At 43.7% G+C, this 24,608-nt stretch overlaps 1 protein-coding gene across 3 annotated transcripts in view; it reads left to right on the top strand.

The window, feature by feature from the left end:
* Positions 1-24,608, top strand: part of WRNIP1 (WRN helicase interacting protein 1) — a 320,975-nt gene that overhangs the window by 228,906 nt on the left and 67,461 nt on the right. For 2 of the 3 annotated variants that reach the window (XM_085607137.1, XM_085607139.1), the window contains exon 5: positions 21,473-21,628. In XM_085607137.1, coding sequence (XP_085463263.1) covers positions 21,473-21,628 — 156 coding nt within the window. The remainder of the gene's footprint in view (positions 1-21,472; positions 21,629-24,608) is intronic. The other variant, XM_085607138.1, reaches the window with a different exon arrangement.

Genomic DNA, 24,608 nt, shown 5'->3' with positions numbered 1-24,608 from the left:
GACTGACTCAGCCTTGCTCTCTTCCGAGTCTCCGGTTTGAATGCTGATAAAGCAACTTTAGCCTTGTGAACTCGCTAGAGAAAGTACAGTTGTGTTGGGTTATTGTGCTATCTCATATTGACAGGAATAATAAAAGGTAAATTGACAGTAGCAATCCCTACATGAAAACAAGCATTAGCGGTGCCAAAAGGCTTCTCTTTTTTGTGCCTTTTTACCAATGTTGTTTCTGAAACAGAAAACTCAACAGGCCACAAAGCGTCATGTTCTAGGGCCGTCCCAAAATGGAGTTGGACTCCTCACTTCTTTGTTTACTAAAAACAACTGCGGCAATATGACCATCTGTGTCGTTTTCAAGAGGGGGAACATTCAGGCCTTTTTATACCGGCGAATCACCATGGCACAACTGATTAAAAAAATGTGTTCTAGTGCATTTTCCCTCATCACCGCACCGAAAGGCAAGTAGAGATCCTCAGTGTCTGCTTTTACTCGTGCTTCTCTGATTAAAAAATATATATAATCACTGAAAGTTTGTTGTGGTAATTACCATGAGCTTGGGTTTTCATTGTGCGGAAGATGGATGTGAGCGAGGCTACACTGCAATAATGTATTGTGCGACAATGTGCCTATTAGTTTCAAAGCCTCCATGTTAAAGAACAGTAGATATTGCAGCACCCAGGATAATGTGCTGCATGGCTAAATACTTATAAGTTCCCAAAGGCGAGACCGATTGCATTGCAAATGCTTGTTTATCGGAGCTGTTCTGGACACAGTGCACTTTCAGGGTTATTTTCCCGAATGGTGAATCCAGGATATTCAGACTATGATACTGATGTTTCAGGCTCTATTGTGGATTTCAGTGAGACTGACTGAGGCTGCTGGGTCTCATCGTCTCCTGCATCCTTCTTATGGCACATGCCTGCTGGCATATGCCAGCTGTGCAGTGGGACCTGAAGTTGTAGTGGGCGCAGCATCAGGGAAATCTCCCCAACATGGTCCAGAACTTGGAGACAACTGCACAAGATCTGCAATGGTGCTTAACGAACCACAATTGGGTTAGTGGCAGACTCCTCTCCATTTCCCAACCAGATGTCATCCTGGAATGGGGTGGCCATCTGGAGAGGTGGAGATCAGAGGCCTCTGGTCTCTGGCGGAATCTGGACTCCACATCAACCTTCTGGAGCTCTGGGCGATCCGGCTGACATTAAAAGCCTTTCTACCCTCCATTAAGGGAAGGATAGTGCAGGTGTTCACGGAAAACACCACCGCCATTGGGCACTGCAACAAACAAGGAAATTTTGGTCGTGAACACTTTGTCAAGAGATTCTACGTCCCTTGAGATGGCTTGAACAGCAGGGCATTTCCCTGGTGGTTCAACACCTGGCGGGCTCTCAGAATGTCGTAGCCAAAGATGCCATGTGGATAACAAATGGCATCTCCATCCTGAGGTGGTGGAAGGTCTCTTTCAGCAGTGGGGAGAGCCTTGATAAGATCTGTTCGCCACCGCAGAGAACATGCAATGTCAGCAGTTATGCTCGCTGGAGTTTCCAAGGTGGCTCTCACTCCTAGATGCTTTTCATGTCGAGCGGAGCTAAAGAAGTTCAGGAACGACCCAGCCAAAGTCATCCTTGTGGCTCTGAACTGGGCTCTGAGAGTTTTATATCCCAAGCTATTGAGCATGGCCATCGGTCCTCCTATCAGGCTGCCCCTTCGGATCTTCTGTCGCAGCAGGGGAGGATTCTCCACCTGAACCGGTCAACACACTGGGCCCAATCATCCTAGTGGTTCCTGATTGGGCACAGACAGTGTAGTGTCCAGAACTCCTGGGCTTGAGCACTTGTCCTCGACCAGGCTACCCCTCTGGGAGGAACTGCTGTCATAGCAAGAGAAGTTGGTTCTGCACCCAGGCCTTTGCAATCTCCACCTTCTTGTGTGGAGATTGAGTGGCAACAGTTGACAGCCTCCGACCTTCTGCCTAAAGTCTGTGATGTTATTTTGCCAGCCAGGTGTTCCTCCACCAACACGGTATAAGCCTGCCGTTGAGGCAAGTTTGTGACATGGTGTGCAGAAAAGCAGGTTGACCTCCTTTCTGCTCCTATTTCTTAGGTTCTTCTTTTTATTCTTTCCCTTGACCAGCATGGCTCTGCTCTGGGAACCTTAAAGGGTTATCTTTATGATATTTCAGCCTTTCTGTGGTTGCCTGCTAAGCCACCCCTCTCCAAATCCTCTATTGTGCATTGGTTCTTGAAAGGTCTGCAACATCTGTTTCTACCTTCTTCCTTTATCATGCCCCAGTGGGACCACAACCTTGTCCTGACATCACTGATGATCCCCTTGCAGAACTTGCCGTCAGGCTCTTTACTATCAAGATGGGCTTTCTGGTAGCAATAACCTCTGCCTGGATGGTCAGTGAGCTTTAAGCTTGTAAACCAAGCCTCCATGCCTGAACAGCTACCCAGACAAGCTGGTTCTACGAACTAGGGCTTCCTTTCTGCCAAAAATCATAATTTCCTTTCATGTAGGCCAGTCCATCACTCTACCTACTTTTTATCCTCCACCACATCTTTCTAAGGAAGAAGAGCGGCTTCACTTACTGGAACCAAAAAGAGCATTCTTGTTTTACCCTGACCGCACAAAAATGTTCCAGGCAGGAGTGAAGAAGGCAAAGACTGTGTATAAGCCTTCCATCTCCCGATGGATTGTGCTCTTCATTAAAATCTGGTACACAATGGCCAAGAAGCAACCCCTTGAAGGTTTGCGTGCTCATTCCACCAAAGCCAAGGCTGTGGCCACTGCGTTAGCATGCTGAGTCCCAGTTCTGGACATCTGCCAGGTAGCAATGTGTGCTTCCCTGCACACGTTCACAAAACATTACTGCCTGGACAGTCCGGTCCATCGGGACTGGCACTTTGACAGTTCGGTCCTGTAGGACTTTTTTGTGTGAAATTGCTTTGCAGACCCACCTCCAGGAAAGTATTGCTTGGATGTCTATTCTAAGGTATGGAATCTGCGGCTATAAATATCTATCAAATGGACAAGTTACTTCCCTTTGGTTATGCCTTCCCTGGTAGAGACTCTATACAGCCACAGATTCCTTACTGACCCACCCATCCTCCCCACTCTGCAAACAGATTTCTAAGGACAGGGCTGTCCCCTTTCAGGGCACTAGTTTTCCACACCAGTGGTCAGTGTTTTTCCTGGCTCCACGTTCCTGCAGGGAAAAATCGCGCTAAGTAACTGACGTCCGCACGCTGGGGTGGTGCCTATTTGGGCACCGCGCATGTCACTTCTGGCAAAAACGATGCCACATGGAGCCGATCAACGCCCCCTACCTGCACGCAGGGGTACTGCTCCCGAAAATTTTCCTGATCCAGTCTCACGCCTGTGAATAATTCTACGGTAAGGAATCTGCAGCTAATACATTAAGTGTGCACTAAGCATTGTTGTGCAGCACTAATGCCACTAATGTTTGCCTTTATTGTTTCTGCTTTATTGATCCCATACCACCTAGGGGGGTAAGACTGGAAACTACATCTCAAAGCTATTTATCAAAACTGCTTCGAACCCACTGTACTGCAAGCATCTGGCCATGATATCTTGCCTTGTGCAGGTGTACACCTTTATCAGATCCCTTCTTAATATCAATCAGAATGGACTGGAACCCACTTCTGTCACACCCTACGTTTGGGTACCACTTGGCAATCCTGTCTGCCATTTTCCGCCTTTTCTTATTCCTCTCCTAGCTTAGTTCGAGGTTCATCCGCCTATGCTGCAGTGTCGTCGCTTTAAAACATGGCTGTTGTGCCAAGTACAGTTGACTATAGCTGACTGACACAAATGCAATGTGCAGATCTAGTCCACCTCAACTTGCCATGGTTTTGCTCCATCCTCTGTAACTACAGGGGCCATCAAGAACCCAAAATGTGAGAATAGGGATTTCTACAAACAAGGGCTCCAGTCACATGGGTGGCCATAGTGAGTTGGCATCACTGAGCCTGCTTCTGTCCTGGTGTATGAGAAGAAAAGGGCAAGTTCAAAAGAGGTGGTGTTGGGAGTGACTGAACACAGTACATCAGTTATCATACCTGCAATAAAGATGTTAATTTTCAGTCAGATTTGGGGATACACAACGCTTTAATAATTTAAGAATATGAAAACACGTATACTACAGCTGGGCAGTCAAACGCTAACAAGTATACAACACAATGCTCAATAAACAATGTGCAACATATGTAACACGGTGTAGGGGTAAAACAGAGGACCTGGCTCTGCAGATTATCTCATATTCACCATTAGTAGCTGATCACGAACAAGTGCACATTCTTGAAACCAAAAAGCACAATAACACTCCAATGCAACTACAGAACGATTGAAAGACTTGAGCAATGTAGTATTCATGATCAATAGCGGTTTGTGATCCGTACTTGGAGAAAAAGAAGATTCACAATTCACCCACCAAAGAGCAATTCGGTTTTTACAAGTCTGTGAAGTTTACTCTTCACCAAGCTAGAGTTTGAAAACAAATGAAACAGAACAAAGCAAAATCAATGGCACACAGCAAACAACCTGCAAAAGATGGGTCGAGAGTGGGTTTATGGTCCTTGTTGTCAATCACCACCCTACACTTAGTTGTTAACCTTAACTCTTTAATGCCTAACTCTTACACCTAAATCCATTAACCTATACCCCAAACTATATACACTATATTGTAAGCCATACACCTGTAACCCCTGCTCCATACCTTAAATCCTTAACCCGTTTCCGATCGCAATACTTCAAATGTTTTGGGAACAGACACTTTAGGAAGTGCTGTCTTTTTCAAATTATTTATTTTATAACAAATAATTGGGAAGTCTTCTTTTTATAATTGATGCTCTCAATGCTTTAAGGCTATTGGGGCTTTCAAAATTGTTCTCTCTTGATTGCTCTGCTTTTTGCTACGGTAGGTATGTTATCTATGGTGTGATGTGGTATTCAAGTGTTATATATGGCTTTGTAAAAATTTTAAAATGACTTGGTGAAGTCACAGTTAGTGGAACTTAGGGTCTGAGTAGTTAAGGGGTCCTTTACAGTTCTTGTAAATAGTCTTTTCATAGTGCCAAATCAGTATTTTTCTATTGCTTTCAGCTTTTTCATACTCTTTATCTTGATGGGCCTGTCATTTCTTCCTCTTAGAAGAGACTCCCTTTGGTCTCTCAACTTTTTTGTACTTTTATGTAATTTAGAGCATCAGTAGCAAAGTCAGAAAGTTTGTATGCTCCACCTTCTCTGTTGCTAACAACTTTGGCGCCATTTGACAAATCTCCACTAAACTTTTCTTTAAAAGTGCAACTTTTTGAGTCGTTTGCACATGGAAAGGTTTGGGGTGATAGTCAAACGGGGGCCAAGAAATGCGCCCCCGTTTGACATTATCACATTATTCCCATTCATTTTTCTATAGGATCTTTAGACACCGCTACAGCCTAAACCGCTTAACGGATTTTACCAAATTTGGCAGAAAGCTAGATGTTGGTCCAGAAAAAGTGTTTTACATGTTTTGTTGTAATCCATTCTGTAGGTTTTTGAGCAATTAATATTTAAAAATGTTGTACACCTTGGGACGTGGAGCCTCTGCAGATCCCAACAGATGTCATGCTGGTAATCTTCATTACTCCGGTTAGTCTTCCTAGTCACAATCTTTACAGGCACGCAATGTCCACAGAGTTCACCCATATGTAGAAAAAAAAACTTCTTTTCCCCATCCAAAGTGGCCCCCACATGAAATGCACAGCATGTGATGGTTAAAGATTGGCCACAACACCCCCTGCATCCTGAAATGCCAAGTTACAGAAAACTCCAATTCCCCCAATGTCAAGAGAGGGAGGGTGGGAAGCAAGGACTGTGACAAGGAAGACTATGACTCAGAGTAATGAAGATTACTGGTAAGTAACCAAGTCATTACCTTCCTCAGCTGTCTTCCTCGCCACAGTCCTCATAGGCAAGCTTATACCCAAGCTACTGAGAAAAAATTGATATTGGCTATGTCTATGATGCAAAATTTATTTTTATTCTGAAAACAAATAAAGAAATCCACACAGTCAGCAGAAAAAACAGTTAAATTAAAATCTGAAGAAAAAACTTCACCAATTTTCAATTTATAAAGAAAAAGGGTGGTATGTGGGGAAGCCCACATGGCTGCTGCACAAATATCATTCTGTGAAACCACCTCGAAAACCATCCATGAAGAGGACAAACCTCTATTAAAATGGCCCTGCACTCCTTGAGAAAGAAACACACCTGACTGCTGGTAGGCCAAGGAAATAATAGTCCTAATCCATCAAGACAAAGTGGAAGTGGTGGGACGATGTCCCCTGTTAGCCAACCAGTAAAGTAACAAAAAAGATCGAAACTGCTTATGGCAGATACAGAAAATTAAGATAAATGTCCTCACTCGTGGAGGGAAAAGGAAAAAAGGCTGGTAAAATCAAGTCTTGGGACAAGTGGAAAGATGTTGACACCTTAGGCAAAAAGGTAGGATCGGGACAAAAAACACATTGTCCTCAAAAAGGAGGGACGACAGAGCTAAGCCCCGATCTCCGGCCAGAATTAAGTTACCATAAAAAAGACTTTCACGGTCAAATATTCCAGAGATACAGAGGAAAGGGGCTCAAACGGAGGGAACTCTAAGGCAGGCAAAAGTGGAGGAAAATCCCATGGAGAAACCGGTGAATGGACAACTGGTCTCCTCAAATAAAATCTTCTCTGTAAACGCAAAGCTAAATGATCGAAATGAAGCAGGGACGACGCTCTAATTGCTTTATTTGCTGCCTGTTAGAAATTAGGTGTTCGGTTTGCACAGGTATGCATCCTGTTCAAGCAGGAACCACCACTCTAGTGGGGGTATGTTAGATACACAGTAAAAGATAGCCCGTGCTCACCATCTGGTAGCTTGGTGCAGAGCAGTCCGGCTTATCTAAAGAGGCATACACACACAGTAACACAATGAAACTGCCACAAAACCAAGACCAAAATGATAAAAATTCAACAAGTAGGACCGGAGTTATTAATTTTAAAATCAAAATATAGTGCTTAGTCATAAAGTGCCAACCTGGGACATCTGGTCACGCTACACAGGGGTAAATCCAAAGTTCAGGCTGACCGCAATGGAGGGCAGGCCGGCTACAGGACTCGTGCTCCGCCCACTAAAAAAGTACCTTGGATCGAGGAAGCATCAATGTCGAGGACCGTATGCGAGGAAGCAATGCGACGTCATCGATCTAGTGGATGCAGGCAGTGTCTATTCCGATCCACACAGTCGGTGAAGCCTCATTGATGAACCCCTTTGCGATGCAGTCCATGTGTCGTCAGTGAGCCTTGCAGTCCATAGTCATCGAGCAGCGCAGTCTGTTGAAACAATGTCATCAGGAAGCAGCTGTGTTGAAGGGCGATGCGTTGGTTCCAATCAGCCCAAAGTCATTGATGTGTGGATTCTGCTGGGTCAGCACAGAAACTAGCACTTCCTAGGGCCCAGGACTGGATTAGCACCACTTATCAAGGCAGGAGTCACAGATGGCAGAGTCCAGGTGATATTGCAGGGTTTGTAGGAAGTATTTGATGGCCTTGAAACTCCAAAACAGGAGGCAAGCCCTTGGAGTCACTGTGGGTTCAAGTGGGATGGGTCCAGTCCTTTTCCTCCGGTCCAGTTTTGTACTGTCTTGGTAGGATTAGAGGCCCAGTACGTATACCCAGTGGTGCCTTTGAAGTGGAGGTGACTTCACAGAAGTGTCTTTGAAGTGCACACAGGTCCTTTTTTCCCCAGCACTTACTCCAGACTATTAGTAGGGGGTAATCAGTCCTTTGTGTGGGCAATAGGACACTGCCTTTTCAGGTGTAAATGTCAGCTCCTCCCTCCCTTCCTGCTCGAGACGAGCCATCAGAATATGCAAATGAGTACTCCGACAAACCTAACCTTCCTGTGTTTGTAGCGGCCACTCACCTGAGATGTATTGGAGATGGGCTGCAGGCACAGAGAGCAGTAAGAGCAGAGAAATGCTCACTTTCTAAAAGTGGCATTACTTAAAGAGTAATGTTAAATCCAACTGTATCGGTAAAGAGATTTTATCATTACCATTCCAAAGATATGAAACATGATGCAGCTACTCCTTTCTGATGAGAAATTACAGCTTAAAATTGCATTAATGAATTCCCAATGTTAACCTATGACAGAAGTAGGCCTCACAGTAGTGAGAAACAAATTTGGGTGTTTGTCACTAACAGGACATGCAAAACTTAACCGCACATGTCGAACCTTTTACTTGCACAGCACCCTGCCCTAGGGGCTACCAAGGGCCTACCTTAGGGGGTGACTTATGTGTAATAAAAGGGGATTTTAAGGTTTGGCAAGTAGTTTTAAATGGCATGTCCGAGTGGCAGTAAACTCAGTGGCATAACAAAACTTGAGGGGCCCCCCTGCAAGTTACATGGAGGGGGCCCCCTGTGCTCCAGACCCATTCAAGCCTGCCGCCCATGCACAGTGCCGGTGGGGGCCACCTGGAGCTCAGGGAATTCCCCTGCACTGAGGGGACTGCGGAGGCTATCGTTGCGCCACTATAGGGCATCTGTATCTGTATATGAGAACACACCTCAAATCAACCCAGCTTCCTTAGTAGAATGGGCATGTAACAGTAGAAGACGCATATTAAAGAAAGGTCCAAAACAGCAAAAAACACAAAATCCGGGATGCTTCTTTGAATGCCAACCTATGACAGTACCTACGAGCTTTGTCAGAATTTCACAAAAGGGTAAAGTTACTAGTTGAGTCCCTGTCACAAAGCACTCCGTGTACCTGTAGTGTATACAGATCATTGTTTTCAGGGTCAATTGATGTGATAAAAGAAAACGCCAGGAATTGCTTAGGTTGTTAAATCAAATGCCTAAGGTGGAAAACTGTATTCCTGTTGACATGGAGTGACCTTATAAAAATGTATGGAAGGCCTGAGCCATCTTTAAATGAGCAGTATGCGAAGCCGGCTGTAATAGCGCTAGAGGACTTATCCAGGCTCAGGAGCATAGCTATCATTGGTGGAGCCGGTGCAGTCTAACTAGTGCCCAGGTGAGTGATGGGACCCACTGCACTGTACAATGGCTGCATTTGACTACTCAACCTGTAAGCAGGAGGATGGTTTTCCTAACTTGCATTAGGGCTGTATGCACCCTTGCTCCGCCCTGACCACCTGTGTCATTTAAGCAGTAGCCGAGTGAAATCTCCTGCAGTTGCTTATCTATTTCTTAATTGAGTCAAGTCTTGGTATGCAGGACATTCAAGGATCGCAGACTCAGCAGCTGATGAACGTCACGTTTTAACAAGACCGATTAATTACACCCGTGTTTTAAAATGAAAGTAGGACAAATCAATCTGAGGTGTATAACTTCATTTTAAAAGCATTTAATTAGAGACGTGTGTTACAAACAAAAAACATAACAGCTGGTCCTACAGAACGTGGTTGTTAGCACTTCATCTTCAAACTAAGAAAAACCAGCGTCACCTGTAACATGGGCTATCTGTCTGCGTGCTTATTTCTGGAAACTGACACAATCCATTCATCAACAGAGCCTCTTTGATAAGGAAATCACAGTCTTCCTCGATGGCACACGCTGAAGAGTTAGCGTACACGCAGGAACTCCGAGAAGCCACAGAGTAGTGTGCTAAGGGGTCCCTCTGCAGCGAGGGGCCCCTCCACACTGCGGGAGCTGCGGTGGCATGTGTTGCGCCCCTGAGTAAACTGCACAGACAGGCTCTGCAATGGCAGGCCTGAGACAGGTTTGAAAGGCTACTTGTGTGGGTGGCATATTCAGTGCTGCAGGCCCACTAGTAGCATTTAGGTTACAGGCCCTGGATATATGGTATACCACTTTTTTAGGTACTTACAAGTAAACTAAATGTGCCAGTTGTGTATATACCAATGTTACCTTGTTTAGGTGAGAAGCACATGCACTTTAGCACTGGCCAACAGTGTTAGTGCTCAGAGTCCTAAGGCCAACAAATAGAATGGCAAAAAGAGGAGGTAACCAGGCAAAACGTTTTGGGGAAGACCACCCTATGGATGATGGGTCTAACACTGCTCATTTGCTGTGAAGTGTAGAGACAGACACTTCCAGAAGGAAACCATCCGGCAAAAAACCCCAAAATACTTCCACCCTCGCAGGAACATGGAAGAAGCCCTAAATAAAAACACCAAGAAGAAAAATTCTTCCAATGCCTTTTGTGAATTTTAAGAGTGCTCAGTTTCCTGGAATTCTGAATAGAAAGGGTTGTCCCAGTAGAACAACCTAAAGCCTCTAGCCACCTCCTCTCAATCTCCAAACTCCCAGAGACAAATGACGCAGGGTTTTCCAAGGAAGAAGGTGAAAACTGAGAGGAGATGAGGTCAGTGGAAGTATCCATAGTGGAGGGGTATGGAAAGATGATGAAGCACTGAAAACCAAGGTTGCAGGGTCCAGGATGGAGTCTCCAGCAATGCTTCCACCTTCTTCCCCTTGAGTGTGGCCAGAATTCTTCTTATTAGAGGAAAGGGAGGAAATGCATAGAGAAGCCCCGGGAGCCAGGCAAAGCCCATCACATCTATTCCCATAATTCCTGGCATGGCAGTAAAGAGCACAACTGAGGAAGATTCACATCCTGGGGTGAGGCAAAAAGATCCAACCATGGAGGCCTGAGCCTCCCTAAAATTTCCCAAAAAATCTGAGTGCTGAAGGACATCGTAATCGAGGAGGGAAGAGGGCGACTCAATTGATCTGCATATCCAATCTCCCTCCCTGGAAGATATATTGCCAAGGCAACGTGTCTGAGGTGAGACTGGATGAGCCACCACTGCAGTTTCTGAGTGAATGAGGGAGACGATTTCATAGGATGCACTGTTTGTAGATTTGGCTGTGCGTTGCGCTTCTTCTGGCTTTTGGCCGGTGTCTTCAGTGGCGGATGGGGTTAGCATAATGTAGTCCCCCACTTGTGCACTGTTTGCTGTTTTCACTATGTGTTATATTGCACTAACTGAGTACGGCCCATTCCCTATTTTTATGGTGTTTGGACTTACATCACTTATTAAAAATTAATTTCTCCATCCTTGGATCTTTTATATGTTCACATGCTTGCGCTCTTCAGCCATTGCTATAACCATGCACCGTTGCCGCATGGGCTGTAAGGTGCACAACTAAAAGTCTGTATACACTCGACGTTTCCTCAACCTAAAGGTGCACTCCTGCTCGGTAAAATCCTCTACTGTAATCAGGTTTATCTCATTAACAGCAGACAAAGACTTTATTTGGGTGTGGTCTGGCCATTATTCTGCACTACTTGGAAAGTGCTCTCATCAAGCAAGCTTCTATGTTTTTTTGGGACACTTCTATATTGTCATTTTAAGAGCAATGTGCAAAAAAAATTAAAACAGTACATCAAGAGAGTTTTACAGTAAGCCTAGAACGTAATGAGACTGCAATTGTCCCGATTACAGAAAATAAGCAAACCCGTATTATCAGTGCACAGAAAGAAACCCCCCATAATGCATAATACAAACCAATGTAAGTAGGTTTCAACAAGGGAAGACGTGAAAAGGCAAGGAACTTCATCCCTCATAAGGTAATAAACCGGGAAAACCCAACAATAGATAAATTGAGGCGACTCAAGATGGCAATTTCCCTGTATGATAAGGCAGCGGCTAACCCTTACCTCAGTATCCCCCCCTAGCCTCCGCCAGTCGAAAGGGTTTCCACACTCTGATGTAAATATCCAATTGGCGTTTCACCTTATAAATGATCCTTTCACACTCTTTTTGCCAGTTCTATAAGCCAGTCACCCCACTCGGGACCGCCGGGTTCTCCAGTGGCGAAGAATGCATAGTTTGGCGGTAGCCAGTCCCGTAATTAGCCATCATTTCCCATGTTTGGTGGACATATTGCAATCGGTTATATCATGTAGGAGAGACAATCTGGTCAAGGGCCTCCTCCAGTCCCCTAAGGATAGACCACTCTTCTACCCCAGTGGCCATTAAGTTTGGGCAGTTCCATAGAACCTGCATTATGTCACACCCACCCATCACGAATCTCCAACAAATGTGGCGCGTCAACAGATCAAGCAAGTTTCTATCGAGAATATAATACATACTCAGTTAATACATTTTACTTGAGTTATAAAGTTCTTTCTAAATGACGTTCTCATCTCTGTTGTGCACACATTTTTTGACCGCATCCGATTACTTAATAAGAGTGAAATACGAAATTCAGATGAGGAAAAAAATTCAACTGTGATGATTGAAGCACATCAACGTGTTCACCTGTGATGTGCACAAATTTGCTAAACGAAAATCAAATTGAATAATTAAAATAGGAAAACAAATGAAACAGCTGTGATGTGCGCACATTATAATGAAGCTTGAAGCACATCCAGGAAAAGCCTTTCTGTGATGTGCACACATAAACTCATGCTGTCATCGCTAGCATTCCTTATATGGTTCTCAATTTGAAGCACATCTGGAGAAGTTCTATCTGTGATATATATACATAGTAACTCACTCTATAACAAAAGTGTTTACTTTGCATTATTTATATTAGTTTTAATGTAATATACTATAATCCAGTTATTATAAACGGAGGTGGAAAATGCGGTTTGATTCCCCTTCCTAATATTTTCAAAGCAAAGGGGAACCTCCAATGCAGTGTAAGAGATGGAAGGGGAAATGTTCTACTTCGCCACCACAAGAAGGTGAATTTTCGATGAGGTTTTGACAGCATTAAGTGCTTCATTTATGTCCTGTTATTTCAGTACCATATAGAATAAAATGGTAATGGACCAGATCATAGTAAATGCCAGAAGTAAAAACATACAAGATCGATTATGGGTTCTAGGGGATCCCAATTTACCAAATACCATAGCAACAGCTAAAGCCGTTAAGCAGTTTCAGAAATGGACGTGGACTGTTAGTGAGGATAAATGTGAATTAAAATTGACATGAATTTGCAGTATTAGTGGGTCTCGTAACTAGGTAGAGTATAGGAGAGCCAAAGAAGACTAAGCATGTTACAAATATGGAAGCAATAGTCATTTAGCTACCTCAAAATTTTGACCAGCAATTGGTAAAGAGTGCACGTTGTGTGGGAGAGTATGGCATTTTGCAAAGGTGTGCTGGGGCAAGAGGAATCCCAAAAATTAGAAAAGGAAAAGTGTGAGCGTGATGAAACAAAAATTCGAACACAGGTTGAGGGAGGAAAAAGTGTTGCATTGGTCCTAAAGGATTCTGATGATCAGAGAAGTGGACAGGTGTGTCGGTCCCTAAAGCGGTCAGAGTCCTGTCCCAATGTACACATAGGAGACCAGTCAGCTATATCTATTTTGCACCTATGGATTTGTCTGCAACACTTGTTTTTGGAGGCACCTGTCTTCCACCGTATCTCCTATGACTGAAAACCCACCATATGCTGCCCATTCTCCTCCCACTTCTTAATTTCCTTTTATTCAGTATAGTGACGGAACTGCACAAAACGAGGTAAGCTAAATAGATTTATTTGGAGAAGCAGCCCACGACGTGGACGGTGTGGCAGCCTCGGAGCCCAACCTCTCAATGACAATGCTATGAGAATCCCAGACTCTTTCCACGTCATACATGAACACTTTTAGACATAATCAATATATACTACATTCAGGTAGCCTGTTTGTTAACTTGTTTGATCCTCAGGGTCTGTGTCCCAGTACCATCTAAAGAAAACTAAAGAATAAAGCAAATTTATACTCAAAGATCTGTATCTGACTTTCTTTTTGCAGCCAGGATGTTCTTTGGGCCAACACTGGGTCTATATTTGCTTTACGTAAGTTAAAGTTTGTGAGTCGTACTCATTTTAAGCATATAAAACTAAAACGACAACTGTGAGTGGCATTCATTTGAATAAAGAGAGTTAGACACAGTGGGAAAAAACAAAAACGGAGAAGGAAAAATAGTGTCATGTCACTATCCCTGTTGGTGTCAATGTTATGTCACAGAGGGAGATATGTAGTAATTAATCAGAAACAATAAGTGACTTGGGTATTTTGTGCATTCAGACATCTATATTAAGTGGCACAGACTCCGTTATTCTACTCCTACCTAGTTTTCCTGCTTTTGATTGAGTCTCTTGACAGTCCTAGGTGTGACTTATTGATTTATTTTCAAACGTAATGAATGCTTACTCATTGAATGTAGTGTTGTGATCCACAAAGCTTTTCTTCATAATCATATCTGACTCCTGATAGTACACGGGTAAGTCACGCCTAAACCTGGATTAAAATGCAGCTTCTCACAAAGTGCTTTGTAAATAAAAAATGTATATTCAGATGCAAATCTCATCGAAGACCGGAGTAAGACTCAACTACTCATAAAGATTTTTGTGAGTATGGCTTCTCAGAAGAACCCTGGAATAGCTACTGAAATGATAATCTCCACTGTGAAAGAATGGAAGAACGAAAGTTTCAAGTCCAATTATTGTAGTCTGTACTGTACTGGAAACCAGAAACCGCAATAGCAAAAGTGTTCAAATCAGCCCCATTCTGAAGGGAGTCAGTAAGAAAGCCCCTCAGCCTACCCTGGTAATGCCAGAGTGTCAGACTGGGTAGTCTGGCCGGGGCTGTAGTGCGTTTAAAAAAAAGACCAGTTGATAAGAAGGCACCTGACAGATCTTTTTAGCTCCGGGTTTTAAACTGCACGAGGAGCTACTTAACAACTGTAGTAATATCTGCCCGCTCCATCCTGTGCCTCTCGCACAGCGTTGGCACATTAAATTCAGACCTGGTGTCTTTGCTTTAATGTATTATTTATTTATTTATTTATTTTACTGGTGGTTGAAGAGAACATGTTGAGTCCAACGTGCTGAACATGATTCAGACTGCAACCCACAGCAGGCATTAGCAGAAGCATTGTGAGCGCGCGTTTTATAGGACATGTGTATTGTTGTAGCATTCTGACTTGTTACTTCATGCTTGAACCTTTCAGAAGGGATTCCTTACCTCCATGGAGTTCGCAATCCGTGCCTGGTGAAGCCCGAGTGACGCCCGTGGCGGCGGCACGGAATGATGTCAGCTGCTCGTTTTACGGCTGCACGCTGCGCCTGTTGACAGGTTGAGTGCAGCGGCATAGCTCACACACACATTGTTTAGCTTGGCCTGATTATGAGAGCGCGCCACTGGATGCTTTATAGGCAGAACAATAGAAATAGCGGTCCGTGTATTACATTTCAGCAGAGCAGAATAATCTTCTTGGTGTTATGTCTGGCTGGAACAATAGGAACAGCTTGTTTATAGGTCTACCTTGTGTTATCTTCTTGTTAAAATTGATCTGGTTGTCTTAGAGTACAGCCATGTGCCGTGACAGCTTCAGGTCACACATTTGCACATAAAGCTTGATCTTTCGTGTTTCTAATGTCTTTTACATATATCTGATAATGTGTATATTATACCAGGTGCGGGTATGATGTGTTTTGTTGGTTTAATATGAAGTAGGACTACATTGTGCTCTGAATGTGCTGTTTATGAGGCAGTGCTTAGCCAACTATATGTTTGAGCAGGTGGTGCAAGAGTAGGGTTGCAGAGTGCAGGGCATAAGGGCTTAGTGACCTTTCTAGCGATGAGTTCAGGGCTGGGCTGGTCATTGCCAAAGTGAGGTCGGGGCTCAGCACTGTCACATCCCGCCTAGGGTTTGTGTGATGCCGAGCCCTGCGCCAAGAAATACGACCAGAGGTTGAGCCTAGTGGATTCAGGGGAGCATGGGCATTGCGAAGCGTTGGGTGAAGTTCATGCTTTACGTGCATTTTGGGCCCATTCTGGAAACATCAACCGTAGTTAAAGTAGGTGAATTTTCCAGACCAGACTTGCCTAATATGCAAAGGCCGGCCATAAAAGCCTCACACTGTCACGATGTCCACTCTGGAACATGCTGAGCCTGAAAATTGTGGCTACCTCCGGGGAAGATAGCAAAGAGTGGTGCTCAAGGGTAGGGTAGGAGGGGTTGGGGTGGAGCAGAAGAATGCCAGTGATGGTGAGCACGGGGAGTGGGGCAAACCTTGAGGCGGTACAGCAAGCGGACAAGCAATGTCTGCCTTGCAGCACCAATATACCCACCGACTCTTGTGACAGTGTGTTTCCTGCAGCTGCAAGTTTTTGTATGGTTTTTTAAAATACTTTGCAAAATCTCACTCCACTAAAAACACTGTTCTTGGTAAGTTATAGTGAGGTAAAGCAGCCATGTTAACCTTCTGCCAAATGTGCAGTGCTCACGACCTCACAAATGACCCCATAAAGTACATGATTGACCAGATCACGGGTAACTCATATTATTTGACCAGTAATGTCTTTTATTAACAGTGTCATTACAAAGATTTAAAACTTTGAAATCTGAACAATATATGTCTACAGATATCGGAATCCGGATCCGTTAGAGCGATTTGTGTTTTGGCCGTACATGGCTTGGGTTCCAAACTATATCCCCTTGACCTTGGGGATATTAAGACGACTGGGTAGGATAGACTGGTCCTCACTCCTGTATGGAATCGGTATTGTGATTCTTCCAGTTATAAGGCATGGTTCTTTATGTGCCATTAGTACTTTTGTAAGACGGTTTTCCCTAATAAACTCCATGACGAATTAAGTGTGATCAATTTGACCCTGATGAAGCCCTGTTGATGGTGAAACGCATTGGCTGCGCTTTTCTGACTTCATACAATAAAGAAGCACTCATCTTCAACATTGAAGGCTCAAGGAAAACTGTTTCTCTTATTGTCTTGCTGCTATTGCTGCCTCTCTGTCTATGAGTTGTTTGTCGTATGGTATGGTCTATGAGCAGCGGACCATTGAGGTGGGCAACATTATCAAATATTATTTGATCGTACTTTTGTGTGACGAATTGGGCAGTGCAGCTTTAAATCCCTTAACTGCTTGATGCAATTTGAATTCAGAGATCACAATTAGCTGGGAGCCGTGACAATCACTCGTTAAAGTCTGAATAAGTGAATCCAGCACCTTCACCAGAGTCTGCAATTTGCACAGAAGGCACTGGGAAGTACAAGAGTCAAGATACTGGAAATCATAAGGCCATGCTGCATTAACCATAAAGTGAGAAGTGGAAGACCTGGTCCTAACGACCATTTATGCAAATAACTGATATGTTGGTATGAAGGTGAGAGAGGTGTGTAACATGTTTAGTGACTTGTAGCCAGTGGGTTTGTTTACCACATTTCCAGAGACACGGGTAGCATTTGGTAGAGGTCCAGGCCAGTTTCCCTAATGTGCCAAACTGGCTAGTACAGCTATGGATATTTGGGTCAAGTTCTCAAGGGCACCCAACCCAGCATAGACTCTAGAGGCCATGTTTGAAATAGGGGGAAGAGTGTTAACTGGTATCCAAATTATACATAGCCTTGAAGCAAGACTGGAAGAAAGCCACTTCGAGAGGCAAGCATCATTGGTAATATAAACTACAAGATCTCACCATTGACAAATAATTGGAGATAGCTCTTTCAAATCAATTAAGCATTAAGCAGTACCATATTTAAACGGACACATTTCTACTTCCTTTAACAGATCCACATGAAACTGCAAAAGATTAACAAGATCTACCCAGAGAGATCCTCTACCTGCACAAGATGTGGAGAGGGCCTTGGTACATTCTTGCACAATGTTTAACCACAAGAACCACAGAGAAGACCTAGGGAAGGGAACTAGAGGCGGGGTGCTCGGAGTAGGTAGCCTCCAATCTATAATGTTTAACACAAAAAGAGCCGCTCCTAGTGTGATGACCTAAGTGCTACAGTGTTACCTTGTGAGTGCAGGCATCTCCCAAAAAGTGAAAGACTGGTCTCACACACCACCTGGTGTCATGCTTCATCTTTGACCAGTCCTCCCCCTCTAAAAACTTGGTTTGATAGAGGGCGGGCCTACACCTGAAGACAGGGATGCACTTCTAAAGCTAAGTGGGGGCCCTTACAAAAAAGTGAGGTTAAAAGGCCATTACAGAGGTCACACTCATTTTAATGTAACTGGCATCTGTATGGTGATTAAAATGAATGGTTGGTGTGTTGGGGATTCTATTGTCCCCCCACCGTGATATGAGTGGTCAACATGTTTCTGCCTGATGGCCCGAAGGGTCGTGGCATTCATCCGGACCTATATTACACAATCGGGCTCCTCCCTAACTGTACTGTGATGGTGTGGGTTCCACTTGGTGGGGTGATCAATATCACACTCCACCGTTTGTGCGGCTAAAGTATTCAAGCCCTAACAGATGGGACCTACTAGCCCCATAGGAGAGTGAGGAGAGGAGACCCCTTTGGTCAACCGTGTTTGAAGAAAGTCCTCCGGCCTCTGCACCTACGTCCGTGTTCCTCACCTCCTCACTGGTCCATCAGGCAGAAACATGTCGACCACTCATATCACGGTGGGGGGGACAATAGAATCCCCAAACACTGACCATTCATTTAAATCACCGTACAGATGCCAGTTACATTAAAATGAGTGTGACCTCTGTAATGGCCTTTTAACCTCACTTTTTTGTAAGGGCCCCCACTTAGCTTTAGAAGTGTATTCCTGTCTTCAGGTGTATGCCCGCCCTATACCAAACCAAGTTTTTAGAGGGCGAGGACTGATCAATGATGAAGCATGACATCAGGTGGTGTGTGAGACCAGTCTTTCACTTTTTGTGAGATGCCTTTACTCACAAGATAACACTGTAGCACTTAGGTTATCACGCTAGGAGCGGCTCTTTTTGTGTTCAACATTCTTGCACAAGACTTGCGATATAGTAGCAGAACTCTAGGGGGAGGAGGGGAGTGGGGTTGTCGGTGGATTACTTCCAGTCAGGGCAATATACCTGAGCCCTCAATGAAACACTGTCTACTCTGTATTCTCCAAACCGAAAAAGGAGAAAATGAGATATAAATTATCAGTCTTGGAATTAGTACAGGCAAGGTTCCGAATAGCCTTTAATTTGTTGCATCCCCAAGGCCCTATAGAGACTGCCTGGAAGAGAGACCTATGGAGTAGGATCTGGCAGAAGAGACACACACATGAGGGCCACTAGAAGGGATGAAAAGCAGACCATTGTCATTTGTCAGATCCCCTGGCTGTTGGTATTTCTCCTCCACTTTTACCCTCCTACTTTGAAGGAGAGTTATGAGTGGGTAAACATCGCAATAGACTGAACACGATGGAAATCCACATGCTGCTATAGAAAACATGGGGCAAACAAATGGAATGGGTTTAGCTAGTAGGACAGCCAAAACAGACATGCCTAGTGAATATCGAACCTATCAATGTAAGTAAAACTCTTGAGATATAGGCAAGGTGACGAGTACTGTGTGATGTGAGCCTGTAGTAGTATGTGGGAACAGAATGTGGATTGTTGGAAATTCGGTGAGTGTTGGTTGGACACAGAGAGAATTGGAGCTGTGGTCTGTGATGCATGTATCAAACAAATTACTCAACCATCATGTCTTTGTAACGCAAAGTGGATATGAGTTCAGGAGAGACCGATTGATCTCCTATTGGCAGTAGGTTGTTATAGTTGGGACCAACTTTTCCCATAGACAACGCGTTTTTGTTTTTTCTAATAACTTTGGTGGTGTTTGATGAATCTTCACGAAAGTTTCAAACCTAGTGTACCAGTTACTTCAGCTGCTGTTTGGAAAGTATCAGGGTGATTTGTCAAGCGGGGCAGAGAAAAAGGGGGTCCAAAAAGCTTTTTTCTCTATGCAGTGTCTATTGGTATTTCACATATTTTTAACACGACTACAGCCCGAACCACTGAGCGGAATTAAACCAAATTTTGCTGAAAAGTAGATCTTGGTCTAGAAAGAGCCTTTTTTGTAATTTTATGTAAATCTTTTCAGTTGTAGTTTGGGGGTTATTAAATAAATATATGTATGTCTAGGGACTTGTATCTATCCGACCGGGGATCAGCGAATCCGGGGGATAAAAGCAAGTCTCTGGCTGGCTGCACCCTAAAAGGAAAGTTGTGGCTGCCATTTTGTTTCTCGGTCAGGGAGTTGCGGGGGTGGGGGGGTGGAGGCATGGGGAGAAAAGTCTTTAAAACACCAGATGAAGTGCAGCTTTCTCTTAATTTAACATGCTATCAGTTGGGAAAGTTAGGTTCTGAGAGAGAAATAAAACAATAAAGCATGGTGGATGTTTATCCCAAATGTTGCCTTTAGTCCACCTAAATGTGTGGTGGATCTTTAAAACAAATATATATTATGCAGCCCTCTTATGGGACAGTCAAACGTAATTTAGGCCACTGGCCACAATATCGATTTATAAGTGATGGAAGTCTGTAATGTTTATTACTTGTTGTGTAAAATGATAAGTCATAAATAAAACGAAATTTTAGGTGACTGGGCCTCTCAGGCTTTCAATAATACTTAGCTCGTGAGACAAGACCATTCTCTCGTTCTGCTCATTGTTAAATACAACCGTCTGGCCCATTATCATTCACTCATCCCTGCCTCCCTCCTCATTCCTTCAAAAACACAACTCCAGCTAAACCAGTTGTCTGGTACAAACCATCTGTGTCTTTCAAGTGCACACTCAGCATTCATATCTGTGTACCACTGAATTAGAGCTTAGTCTGTTAGCTTGAATTAGCCACACTGGTCACATACATTGCAAACCTTTTCCAACTGGCTACTTGTTACTTCATGTTCCTTTTTCTGGGTAGTTGTGCCTAATATAAAATGCTCAGCAGAGCATTTTTGAGAAAGCTTTGTCGCAAAAGAAGCTGTTACTTGCAACTCTGGTGTTTCGTACATGTGTCCTGCCCATCTTCTCGTGTGGCAAAGGTTGTGTGAATAATGAGCTGATCTTGAAGTGCAACAACCCTACAAATTCGGAGGGCAACAGTAAACCCACTGCGATTTCTTTACATCACTATCTGGTTCGCTATTTCCGATCCAACCCCAGGCTGGTAGAATTGCTAAAGCAGGAGAATTTGTAATAAATTCCAACCTACAAACTCAGTGTTACAAGTACTTTATTGCATTATGACTGTGTGTAATTTAGGATTTGAATAACATACAGGCATGCTTTTTTCTTCAAAACGTTTATGAATCCAGTCCACAAGCAATTCACATATAAAACTCACAATAAATTACTATTAACTGAATCAGTTTGATTGTTACGGGTATGTCTTGGCAGTGCAACTTGATATACTGCTGTGCTTGCTGTGATGTAGAATGCCTAAAAAATTGCTGATAGAACGCAATGTAGAAAGGTCACCCTGGTGGTCTATATTATGTTTATATGCACTGTTTCTCTTACTGTTTTAAGAGTCTGTGTTAAGCTACGCGTTCATATGTGTATTCTCTGAATTAAGATAGCTGATGTTAGTGTCTGGCGCCAAATCATTTGGCAATCTTCTGCTCACAGCTGCATCGCCTGCTTCTTAGCTTAGCTTCCACTACAAATTCACAAATCATTCTCTTTCTTTTGAAGGTGAAGAACATTACAACTGCATCTCTGCTCTTCATAAATCCATGCGTGGTTCGGATGCAAATGCGTCGCTTTATTGGCTGGCCAGGATGCTCGAGGGTGGTGAGGACCCATTATATGTTGCAAGGAGGCTTGTGAGGTTTGCGAGCGAAGATGTAGGTAGGTGCCAATCCACATTAGGCATCCTGCTACTTCTCTTGTATGACTGTAATATCTACCTCTCTCCATCACTTTTTAGAATGGACTTGAATTTACTAAAATGCCAGAGGCATTGGAAGTGACATCAAGCACCCTTAGACTCCCAATGACATCACAAGGTTAACACGATATGCAGCCCTTAACCCATCAACTGCATCTTAATTGCTTTTGAAGGGCAACAGGACCAGCATGCAACAAACTATGAAAATAAAGTAGTCCTTGTTAGCTTGGTTTCTTTTGGTGCAGCTGCCTTTATGACATCCACGGGCAGGGGCAACAAGGGCAACCTAGTTTTAGTTGCTACTGCTGTTGTCTTCTTACCTGCCAGCAGATTTGTGTTATCTTTCTACTCCTAGTTCTTATTCATGTCTCTTAACCCCAGTTTGTAGAGCACATTCGGTTTCTTGGCTCTTATAGTCCCGGAGCCACGTTTAAAGTGCTTGCAGGCCCTTTTGTGGAATAAGATGTTTCTCACTGCCCGGATTTTTCATCTTTGCTCAAGTTTTCGCTGTTAGTGACCATCCAGAGGTACTTTAAGCGGTGTGAACATGCAGTGACCTTTTTCATTAATTAGACTTTGTACAGTTAATCCAAGTGCATAGCTTTGAGAAAACCATTATGGCTGCTGACCTTTAGTCATTTCTTTGCCTGCGTTGTGTGGGTAGTTCTGGAACTTTCTTAAGGTCTTTGTTCAAATTTAAGTGAAATGCTAGATCTCGAAGAAAGGATCAACTTTTTTCTTGATTGTTTCAAACAACCTTTCACTAAAGTGCTACCGCCACTGGTGTTTGAATAATTATTGCAGGAGTAAATCCCTCCGGTAGCTAGAGCATACAATAGACCTGATTCAAAGCAGGAGACTACCAATTTTTGAAGCAGATATGGCTTCATTTTGGCTGTCTTCTGTTGAAGCAGAGGCAATTCCAGATGGAAGTCAATGGGGAAAATGCATTCCCCTGATGTTTTTTCAAAATCTCCTACTTTTCTGTTAAAAATTGTTTGCATGTATGCTAGAGTCTTCTTCCCTGTGAAGTTTTATCGCTATGTTAAGGGTGGGTTATGGGTGAAGGGAGGGAGACCCAGGCTGAGTCATGATAACTAGTTAAGTGGTTAAGGATGGAAATCTTGCATAGCCTGCTCAAAACCGACAAAAGGCAGGAAGAATTAAATAAAGCAGTAGGAAAAGTGTAAAGACTGGCTAGGACAAAAGACTACCAGCAGGTAGACTGATGAGAAGCCAGAACAAACATCTGTAAGATTTACTCCACTTTTCCTTTTCGTAAATACAACAAATTCTTCGTTCATTACAATCCAGCAGACTTTTAACATTATAAACTACCTTTCCCAACATCCAACTGGAAAGGAACTGCAAAAAAGTCTCAACCAATCCACATCAAGGTCAGTCCTTCATAACAGCTCTTCCTCCATCTCACTTCCTCTTTCTTTTATGCAACAGAACAAGTCACAATTATTCCCTATTCTCCTTTGGTCAAATCAGAACCTCAAATACAAACATACCAATGAAGTCCATATTCAGGGATCAAGTGTTCAGATTCCAACTATAAGGAAACAAATGATGTCATCCATGAACAATGAAGTTGAATAAAGAACAATAATTCAGGCATGGAATTCTCAGGACAAATGGTTATACATATCCTTTAAGTAGTCTACCAGGTAGTAACCACTGGTATAACTGAATAATCTACAGCAGGGTGGGTATAATTTCCCTGAAATCCTTGGGCAGGAAAAATCCTCGCCTCCATGTCCTTTAAAAGAATGGAAAAATTCATTTACATTAGCTAGGAACATTTTCATTCTATGTCGGGACCAAAGGCGATGATTCTGCTCATTTAAAGCTTATCCTCCACCAAGGAGGCCATGTCCAAAACTGGTTTAAAATAAAACCTTTTAAACATGAAGTCAGAAGTCCAGTCTGCTGCATTAAGGATGTTCTCCAGTATGCCCCCTAGAGAAAAAACTTTAGAGGCCATCAGCCCTCTCACTGAGTCGGCTCCAAAATGTGACCCATGAATCCCCTCTTCCTGCATAACCCATTGGACCCACCTTGCTTTGGTGGGAGAGGAGACAGGCTTGAAAGGTTTCCTCATGGATATTAGCAATTGTCTCTTACCCGGGGGACGGGTCTCCTGCATCATGTTCTCATATGCCTTTTAAACAATGCAGAACAAATCAAACATTCACCCATAGTCACGAGAAGTGGATTATATCCATTGTTCTTTTGCTCACCATGCCACCCCAGTTCAGACCCACCCATATGCAAATCAGTCTTGACCATGCTCCTCATGGGAATAGTCCAGCCTGAACTGTCAATCCTGGTCCTACCTGAACCAGAAACCAACATCCTAGGACTGGTTTCGGGGAATAACCTAATCAGCCAAGCTAGCTCGAATCCAGTAGCATTTGCTTTTGTCATCCCGAGTGGGATGGGTATGCCCAGACATGGGTCCCATGCTCTCCATGCCACTGGAGTCAAGCTAGCCTGGCTGTTGAGGGGTTAAACCCTAAAACCGGTCCGAGGATGCTTGTTTCCAGTCAAGGGAGGACCTGGCCTGGCAGTTCGGGCTGGACTGTTCCCATGGGGAGCAGGGTCAAGACTGATTTGCATATGGCTGGGTTTATACTGGATTGGCATGGGGAGCAAAAAACGATGGATTTAGGCTCAAATCTCTGTACTGGGGTGAATGTTTGACATTGTTAAGCATTCTGTCCATCAATTGTTCTTTTTGCTCAAATGCTTTTAGGCACCGAACAACACATAGTGTGGGGAGTTTATCAAAAGTAGGGTAGGGCACCACTTTTGAGTTAAGTTTAGTCTTCCTGGAAATATGGAAAGTGACTCCTTCAGAGTAAAACTTCTGCCTGTGATATCCAGGGCCCGGGCATCTGACACTCTGCAACAGGACACTAGACAGAGTAGCAT

This window comes from Triturus cristatus, chromosome 5_2 (genome assembly GCF_964204655.1).
Source record: "Triturus cristatus chromosome 5_2, aTriCri1.1, whole genome shotgun sequence".
Taxonomy (NCBI): Eukaryota; Metazoa; Chordata; class Amphibia; order Caudata; family Salamandridae; genus Triturus; species Triturus cristatus.
This window is presented reverse-complemented; position numbering and strand designations above follow the sequence as displayed.